The sequence below is a fragment of the Diplotaxodon limnothrissa genome, linkage group LG14, assembly GCF_057381915.1.
Source record: "Diplotaxodon limnothrissa isolate DT_005_m linkage group LG14, D_limnothrissa_male_GT1.1, whole genome shotgun sequence".
Taxonomy (NCBI): Eukaryota; Metazoa; Chordata; class Actinopteri; order Cichliformes; family Cichlidae; genus Diplotaxodon; species Diplotaxodon limnothrissa.
Window position 1 is genome coordinate 9,055,962 of NC_140609.1, and position 10,082 is coordinate 9,066,043.

Genomic DNA, 10,082 nt, shown 5'->3' on the forward strand with positions numbered 1-10,082 from the left:
CAATCTTAGGGAAAAGACGCAGGTTTGAGAGTTACTAACATAGTCCGTGAGGTTCATGACAGCTTGTAAAGCATTTGTGATTGAACTGTTTTGAAAACCTAAAACAGTAAAAAGCCGCTTTGCACATCTATTTCACATAATGACTCAAGACAAGCCAACACAGTGATGCAAACAGACTCTGGCATAATCTCTGACTTGCCAAGTATTTAATATTTATATATTTAAGAGCAACATTTAGAGCAAACTTTGTCTGATGGAACTAACAAAAGTTGTTAATTTTGGTACTTATTACACATTAGTTTACATTTCCAAGGCAACAGGAGAGCTTATACACTGTAAAAACAAAAACAATGCAAAACTAGATAGCTAGATAAATGACATGCAGAACTGGCCTTCTTAAATACTGATATTCATTTTCCCTTACAACCTTACTGTGAAACATTCTCACAAGAAACTGGGAAATCTGACTGGTCATGTTCGATGACTATTCAGTAGACCTGTCTGTGTCCTCTTTTTTCTTCCAGAAACCATCAAATGAGAAGTAATACAACAGTGGATCCAGACAGCAGTTCACACTGGCAAGACAATTCAGAGCCCGTTTATTATCAAAGAAAACAGTCAAGGACACGGGCAAGAAAAATATACTGAACATCAACAAGTTCATGGCAAAAATCAGCATGACGTTCACTCTGTTGTTGATCCTTGTGCTGATATTCAAATGTCTGTTTAGAGTCAAAGACACCAGAACTGTGGACACAATATTGATGAACAGCAGGGTGAAGAGTAACACAAGCTGAAAATACGCTATTGGAGGAAAGAAGTCCTTCTTGTCATCAAAACAAGTGGAAACATTCGAAGTGTTGTTTTTCAAATAATTTAAAAGGTTCAGACTCTCTGGGATATTCACCATCACCACAATCAGCCAGACGAGCACAGCTCCTTTTGTGGCGTTGGACGAGGACCGAAGTTGGCGTGACTTCAGAGGGTAGACTACAGCCAGCAGCCGGTCGATGCTGATGAAGGTGATGAAGACTGCGCTGGAGCGGATGTTGTTGCGAAAAAGCATCGTGAGCCATACGCACGCCATGTTTCCCAGAGGCCATTTGTGTGTGGCATAAAAGTAGACCTTCATTGGTAAGGAGATGATGAGCAGGAGGTCTGAGATCACCAGGTTGATCATGAAGACAGCGTTGGGTGATTTGCGGCCGTGGTGGCGAAGAAGAATCCATAGCGACAGAGCGTTGAGAGGCAGTCCGAGCGTTATAACAGATCCATAAACTACGGCGTACACCGTGTCAGCTTCTGTTCCATTTCGTGCCATTTTGAGCCACGTTGATTTCGTGCATGTTTTGTGTGTGAGTGTGAAAATGTAGAAGTGGGGGAAGTGACTGTATGAGTGTTAGAAACCGCAAGACACACCTCCCTGCAAATCACAAATGCCAAAAACAGTGTGAAAAAAAAAGTTTCAACAGTGCTGAAGTAGCAGAGAAAGCTGAAACAGGAAGTAACCGTATGAGAATGAAAGAGTTGTGTGGAACTAGTTCAGCGTGGGAGCCTAAAGTTGAAAGAAAAAAAAAGTTACAATTTCTTTTTTTCCTTTATGTAAAACTATAAATGTTCTCTGTGGATTATTTCAGGAATCCACAATCCTGTTTGTTTACACTTAGCTCCTTTCTGTGATAAAGCATCATTAAAGATTTTAGTAACTGGTGGATTTTAATTTTTGATCGAAAAACAATAAAAGAATTCAAGAAATTTTACATCTGTTTTACAGGGAAATCAGAATTTTGTTTGAGTTCAAATCTGATTCTCTGAAAAATATATTTTTAGTGCCTCACTGTTTAATCCAGTCTTCCTCTGCACAGAAATTAAAAATGTGTTCAAAACTCACGTTACCCATCTTATTCCAGCATGTCGACATGCTCAGAACAAACTTGCTTGCTTCTTGTACAGGATGAAATCTATTTACTGGGAGGCGTCCACTTTCAGTGAGGGCAAAACTTCCCCATACTTGAATATTCCAGCTACTATGTTTCTCTTTGGGTGTTGCATACTACAGTGTTATGCACCACAATGTCACATTCTCACACCCGTTCTTCTGTTCTGATATCTAACATGGATTTACTAGCAAATAAGAATTCTATGAAAATAAATTTGTTGCAGCACGTGAGACTTTCTTCTTCTCTGTGATGTGACAAAAAGAAAACGTGGCCATGAATTTTGGTTTTGTTTAAGTTTTTGATTGATTACAGTGTTCTGAAACACCATGCGTGCCTTTGATGGCATTGTCGTTTTTTTCATCTTAGTGAACATATCAATGCATCAAGATTTTAATGTTATCCCTTTATGGTTGCATTTTTGTGATTTGGATACAGCTATTTAAGTTTTAACACTAACCCGCTGTTGTAAACTTACAGTACAGCCTAAACAGGTGCACATTAGCCAAATGAACACAAGTGTCAGTGGACTTTTTATCTTTCAGAGGAAGTTCTTTTTCTGCTTTCACAGTGCACAGTACAAGGAGGGTTTTTTTTAGCTCATACTTCACAGTAGGGTCTTTCTAGCAAAAGAGGAACCTTTGAGTGACACAGGTGTATGCAGACGGGTTCAGACAAAAGAAGTATACAGTTAGATTCATAAGCTTTAGGGCAATGATACGTTTTTGCTTCTCTGCACCGTTGCAGTGTGAGTCAAACAATCAAGATGTGATTATAGGAAAAAAATGAATGTAATTCATGAACAATTGATGCCATACTTTTGTTAAATTCCTTCAATTAAACCTGAAGGTCTGTGCTTTAATCCCATGATTTAAAATCCAGTGTTATGCTGTGAAAATGTAGCTGATTTCTTAGTCTTTTTTTTATATATTTGTCACACTTACAGACTTCAGATCAAACAAATTTTATTATTGGACAATGCTAACTCAAATAAATACAAAATGCAGCTTTTTAAAACGATTTCATTTATTAAGGTAAGCAGGCCAAAAGATCTCAAAAAGACATTGATCAGACTGGAAATGGTTCCAAAGCCATTTCTAAGGTTCGACACTCCACCACAGCGACAGCCATTGTGCTCAAATGGCGAAAACTTGAAACAATAGTGAAATTTTCTTGGGTTACTGCAAAATTACTCCAAGAGCGCAACAATGAAAAGAAAAAACACTCCAGAATAACATCTAGATAAGTGCAGGCCTCACATGTTCTCAGGTAAGGTGTGAGTGCATGATTCAATAAGAAAGAGTTCTAAAGACAAAACCACTGCTGACCAAAAAAAAGGTTTCGTCTCACATTTGCCAAAAATGCATCTTGATTAACCCCAAAACTTTAACTATTCTGTGAGCTGACCAGTTGTGCCTGCATTTGTGTTTTAGTGTGTGCGCGCCTGTGGGTGCTGCTACACCCACTGCACTTTACAATTACAAAATGGTAACACAGGAAACAACACAAGTCGTTGGATGTTTTAGGTGATAGAAACTGTACATCAAAACTATCTTAATAAGGAAACGTGAAAAGAGACTGAACTACAGAATGCCACTCTTGGTCATTGCCAACACTTCAGATAATGGAATTTGAGCAAATCATTGTTATTATTAAAGTTGTAAATAAACAAGAACACAAAGAAAAAAACTGCACAGTGTCTGCTGCAAGGAGGTGCAAGGAACAGAAAGGCTTACCGATGGTAATAACAGCTTCGTATTCAGCAGCCCTATTGAGGTTGATGCAGTCACTGCCAGAAGCACAAATGCACATGAGGTTTGGTTTTGTACAGTTGTGTCTGGTGACTTGAAAGGCACGCAATGTCAATGAATCATTTTCTCCCACCACCAAATGATCTTAATCAGCACAACAAAACAGCGAAACAACTTGCCCACACTCAGGCATAGCATACGTAGCACGAAGTTTGATTGTGCCTTCAAAATACTACGTATCCTGTCAGCTAGTTTAATTTAAAACCATATTCTCGAGCTAGCTTCAAGAAACAATATGCGTGTGAAGTTTGACAAATGTCTCTTCAGTTCCTCAATTCATATGGGCACTGAGGCACATTCGAGAGGTAACTCTAACTCTTATAAAGTGACTGGTCTGGCTCTTCTCCCAGGTTCAAACCAAAAGTTTATCATTTTTTCTCTTTATCTGATTTACAATCAGTCTGTAGCAGTGACTTAATTTTCATCCAAATGGCTACTTTGCTATAATTTTAAATGATAATTGATTCATTTGAATTTTTTAATATTCAAGCGGTCAAACAGTGCTTCGCTTGCTTGTACTGGTTGCTGATTAGTGGCATACAGACATGTGAAAAAGACTGTATGCAGTTTTCTGTAAAACTAAACTGACTTACTGGTTCCATAAGAATTAAGAGGTTACCTAGCTGCTACTAATCCAATGCATCTGATTAATCGATCATCAGCAAGCGTTGGCAGTTTGCTGGTCTGAATGATCGAATGCCACAATATTATTAGTGGAAGACTCCGCAAATGCACCTCATGGTCAGAGAAATTAAAAAGAAAGCCTCCCTAGAGCTTCATGTCAGGCGCTACAGGTCTGAGTTAGCATGTAACTGTTAATCATGACAGCACTATCAGAAAAAGAAAAAGAAAGATTGTCAGGAAAAAACCTCCTCTCTATAAAAAGCACATGCAGCGCAGCTCAGGTTTGCATCTAAACAAACCACAAAACCTTTTTTTAGGCATAATGCACAGCACTGTGTTTGGTGATAACCAAAATACACAGCACAACAGCACAAACATGTCAGACCAATGTGCTGTCAGATTTGTAGCTACAATGTTTTTTTTTAAATGTCGCTCCACTTCTTAAAAAAACAACAAAAAAACAATCTGACTTTTTTTTACAAGGTACATCCAAACCCACAGGCATCAGGTAGATTTGCATAAAGACAGAAATGATGGGAACCTGGCTCTTCACAAAAAAATCAACCACCACCTCTAAGACAAAATTACATTTTTAATTCTTTTAAGGCAATAGATTGTTCAACTATGAATCATATGTGTGAGAAAGATGTAATCATTTAAGGGTTGTCACAGAGTGGTACGTTATCTGTAGTTCTGTTATGTTTCAGTTTCAAGTCACAGCTGAAGAACAAAATGTTCAAAATGTGACTGCACAGCATACATGATCATTCATTCTCTCTCGTGCAGATACTGGACTGCGTAAATAAAGCATTAATATAGTCGAGCGCTATACTTGAAAACTGCCTGGAAAGTGAAATACTAATAATAATCAAACTTCACCTTATCACCCGAACTTCAATTTACCACTTATGGTTTTCCCTCAAACTCTCTCAGCTATAACCTTTTGGAAGATTGAAATCAAAATGGCTACTGCAATGACAGCAATTATGTGATTTCATCTGACTCGCACACTTAAATAAAAGGAGTAATAGGCCAACTAACTCATCAATGCATGCAGGGCACAAGAGCATCTAAATTGATTTCTGTGGAAAAGCACGAATGCCATTTTCTCTGGGCTCTAATGTGTGAGAAACTTGAGCACTGCCTAGGACAGGTAATCTTTGTTATTAGAGTCTTGGTTAAAATACATTGATTTAAAATGCTGGCCCTGCATTCATAGCAAGATGGACTGTGAGTGTTAGCAGAAAGTCAGATACTTGGGTCTTTGCAAGGAGTAAAAGAAGTCAGTTAACTACTACTTCTAATAATAATAATAATTTCTGCTCTTTACTGAACAAAAATACATTATTCGTGTAAGTTTGTTTTGAGTAAGGAAGAATAACAGGAATGAACAAGTGATTTTCAAAAGGTCAGCAATATATTAAGTATATATGAACTATATACTATTAACGGCTGCTTATTTAATCTACATTTTTTATAAACAAAACTGATCAAAAATGAATCACTACTCTTAAATTACTACCTAATAAGCACCAAGCAGCAAAAAAAAGCCAGAGACTCCTGGAGACATTAGATTAAACCAGACTACAAGGATAAATATTGAATTCTGACCAAGAAAGAAAATGCTAATGTTATGTACACAACAGCAATACGCATCTTAAGGCCAGAGTGGCAAACGTGTTGTGCACTCTGACTGGGTGTTTTATTTGAACTTAGCACTGTTACTTAGCACTAAATATGCACTCTCTGTGTCTGTGCAATGCAATCATGCAGTCTTTAGCTGCACCTTTCTAATCAGGCTAGTTAGCGTTAAGCGATAACTTGGCACTCCACCCTGTCATGCTAATGTGAGCAATACTGTCTCCAAAATAAAAGATGGCAAGATACAAATGTTAAAATCAAGGCTCTTACATGTGACTTTACAATCTAATTTATGACATCACAGTGGGTACATTCATTTTTCAACTATGAAAATTAGCTGGTCAGATTGAACTATAGCTAGCTTGATAGCCGTATAATCATTTTTGGTTTATCTAAAAGTGCAGTGCGTTTCCTGTTGAAAATTTTAAGAAAAGCTGGTATAATTTTATCTGATAAATGAGGTAGCACCTTCTTCCTTTCGTGCCTTCTCTTTTGTAGACTTTCTGATAACACCCACACCCACAACTGCAACCGCTCTCTCATCGTTTAACCTTTAAGCTGCTTTAGTTGCTTAGACATCCTTCTTTGTTCTTGTTCTTTTTAAGTCTTACTTTTTGCAAAAAGCAATCCAATTGGCCATGAGTCAGCTTTTGTCTTTGGAAGGTAGGCAAGTGTAGATTTTATGATGAAGGACTATATAAATTTAACTGACTTGACAAAAATACAGCTACTACAGCAAATGTTTGGCTCCATTCTCTGTGTTGCTTCATTCTAACTTGTTAACCTCTGTTCACTATCAGAATATTTGTATCAAAAGTAATTTGGATGATCAGAAAAGTAGAAACAGCAATGGATAAGTGGCTAAAGTGAAGATATTCAATAAGTGCTGATTCACTTTCCCAACATGCTACATATTGGCACAAGGAGAGCTGGGATTACAGGATGGGTTGACTGCCTCTATCTCTAATGAAATCACCGGTCCATTTTTGGGCAGTGTGGTTAAAGTGCCATTCTCCCACACCAGGGAGGGTGGAAATACAGCCATTTCTGTGCTCACTTCATTAAAATTTCCATTTCTTGAACAGCAGGTGTCACGATGAGCCCTGCTCTCATGACCTGCAGAGGCGATGCATGTCTCTGGTAGCTTGAAAATGACTGAACACTGACCCATAGAGCTAAGTGTTTGAAGTGAAGGTTGCAATGAATGCATACAAATTGTTTTTATTCTTTTTTGTTGCTTCAGTCAAATATTTACAGCCATTGCAAATACAGAAAGTCAATATTGCTGTCAAGCTCGAGCCTGTATAAGAACCTTGGATTTGAAAAGATTATACGCTTTAGACAATTTCTCTGCCATTTCCAGCTGGGGCAAGGCAATTAACCCACTTCATATGTTTCATCTGAGGCCAAAAAAAACAAAATAAGTTAATCTGTCCCAAGGTGCAGGGACGTTGCTATTAGTCCCAAGCAATGAGAGGAAGTTGTAAAATCAAGCTCAAATGGTGCTTTATTGCCTTCCCTTTTCCAATTAGTGCCTGCCATCTTAAATCTTAACAGGCTCAGAAAGTATGGCCTGATTACCTATGCAAATGAGCGGGAAGCTATAATAAAGCTGTCAACAGAAATAAACGGGTTTAACATAGGAGAGCGTTGCAATCGTGAGCATTGCTGCTGGGCTAAACAAAGAACGACAACATTCCCAAGACACTTTAAGTTGCAACAAGACAAATTGATTAGTGTTTATAACTGTACCTTTGGGCGGAACTTTGGCCAAGATTTTAGTTTCTCCTCATGAATTTCCTCTTTGTATTTGAAAAAGAACTATGTAAATTGCTACTGTAGCCAAAAAGAAGAAACACAGTTGGAATATTTAATTAGCTTTTCACTTATAGTTTACTCACTTCTGACTTATCTAGGAACACTCTATAAATGGTAAGTGCAGACAAGTCTTCCATGGAAACTATGAGTAACTGTGGCAATCTGCCCATGATCAAAACAATCACAAGGTTTTTGGTGTTCTTTATGTTTTATCCTAAAGCTCCTATGTGTCTTTTACACCCTGGAGTAGCAGCTAGTAGAAGACAAATAAGAAAATTGAGCATTTGTATGTTATTTATAATTATTAATTTGTTAATTTCATTTTGATCCGGCAACAAACTAAAGTGATTTCCTCGTCCTTTATTAGGCTTTCAGGCCTGAACACACTGAGTAACCTGTAATGTTTAATTATAAAGGTTTTCAAATTTAGCAGCTCTAAGAATTTAGCAGCTCGTCATATTAGAAATAAAGAACAGGACCAAGCCTACACCAATCAGTAAAAGAAAATACATTAACTTAAGTCAGCCTATTTCCTTTTTCCACTGTGTGCCTGTGATCATCATAATATCACATAATTAAATATTATATTATAATACTATATTATTATCCATTATATTATTATTTTTATACATTAAATTATATTACTGCAGCAACAGTGTTGCATTTTACTATTCCTGCTTTTCAGATTTCTGAAGGATCTCAATCCAATCCTCTGATAATGTCCGTCGGCAATGCTTAGTCGATCATTTCATATAGAAGAAGATTCAAATGATGCAACAAATGTGAGAATGCACAGAACCCGAAGCAGAAAGCCAGAGCTAATAGATAATGCTGTGTTAACCAATGTTCTGTTACCTTTTATCTCTGACTGAGGTTTTAGGTTTTCTGACGTGCCAGCTAATGCCTGCTATCTGTTCTGCTGACAATGGTGAATACTCATAGATTATAAGCCAACCTGTCAGTGATAACCTGCCATCACAGTGTCCTGTTCTGCATGTTGAAAAGAATGATCTTAAGGGTATGTAACTTTCCGTTTTCTCATTTCAGACTCACGCAGGATGTTCATTTTTAGCCTAGGAAGTGTGGTTAACTAAAGACTTAAACCTCAAACTGCTTTTGCAGAGCAGGCCAACATAAGAGATGTTCTCTAGCACAGCAGTTTTTCCACCATGGTATATTTGCGTGGGTGAATTTGAAACTCTATAAAGCAATTTGTACCGCTTTCACATTAAAAGAACTAAAAGTATGGTCCATTTATCTACCCTTTACACAATAAAAGCTTGAGGAGGTGGGCTTCCCAATCTCTATTCTCTATTAACATAAAACGGTTTGCTGTTGTGTAAATTACTTCCCCCAGTAAAGCTGAGCCAATCATGGGCATTCAGAAGATGACATGTTGTGAGAACACAAGGGAGAGGAATCATTTCATATTCCAAAAAAAAAAAATCAAATAACCCTCTCCAGTCCGCCAGGGGGCAAATCCTTTTACTTTGGTCTGAAAATTGAAGTTATTCGATTAACATGTTTGCTTTCATCGCAAACTCCATTTCTTTCAAGTTTGTGCATGTGCATACTGAGAAACTCTGCTTCATTAGATTTGCTGTCAGTGGGTGGTTCGTATTAGTGTATTTGCAGAGCACAACAGCACCCTTAAGGAAAGCATTGAGCTAAATAAATAAATTAAAATTACACATAGCTTATATACGCTACATGCCTGCAAGACCTTTATGGTTATGTGTCCATGAAGCTGAGCGACACACTGGGGGGGAAAAAACTACAAAAAAAAGACACCAGACAAGACTGAGGAAAGAACTCATTACTCAACTATATAATTGTTCTTCCTGCGTGTTACAAAGGGAGGCTTTAATTGCTTACCACGCCACTTATGTTAATTAGTTACAAAGCATAGCTTAATTGTAAACCTGGAAAATGTAAATGCCTGCATTTTAATGCGAATAGGCAATACACAACACTTACCCATCACCACCTGCTCAATTTGCATCATACTATTCCCAGAGACCGCAGATAAGCGCTATACTGGGAGATAAAGCTCTTTTCGAAGGAGTCGCGGGACTTCGACACAAGCTGTACGCCATTATGTGAAACAGCATGGTGCAAAAACAATGCACGCTTAGCTGGGTGGGTAAAAGCAAGACTAGGAAGATTTAAAGATGGGTGGGGGGGATAGATTGAAGAGGAGGAAAATTGGCAGATGAAGCAACAATAGTGTGAAAGAAGAAGAAAGTGATCT

At 37.8% G+C, this 10,082-nt stretch overlaps 1 protein-coding gene across 1 annotated transcript; it reads right to left on the reverse strand.

The window, feature by feature from the left end:
• Positions 1–484: 484 nt before the first annotated feature.
• Positions 485–1,321, reverse strand: LOC146618339 (lysophosphatidic acid receptor 6-like). The gene has a single exon (XM_085371174.1). It carries the CDS (start codon positions 1,319–1,321, stop codon positions 485–487), a length of 837 nt encoding a protein of 278 aa, XP_085227300.1.
• Between the last annotated feature and the right edge of the window lie 8,761 nt (positions 1,322–10,082).

Excerpts from the sequence above, each read along its gene's own strand:
- LOC146618339 (XM_085371174.1), bottom strand. The coding sequence starts at position 1,321 with ATGGCACGAAATGGAACAGAAGCTGACACGGTGTACGCCGTAGTTTAT.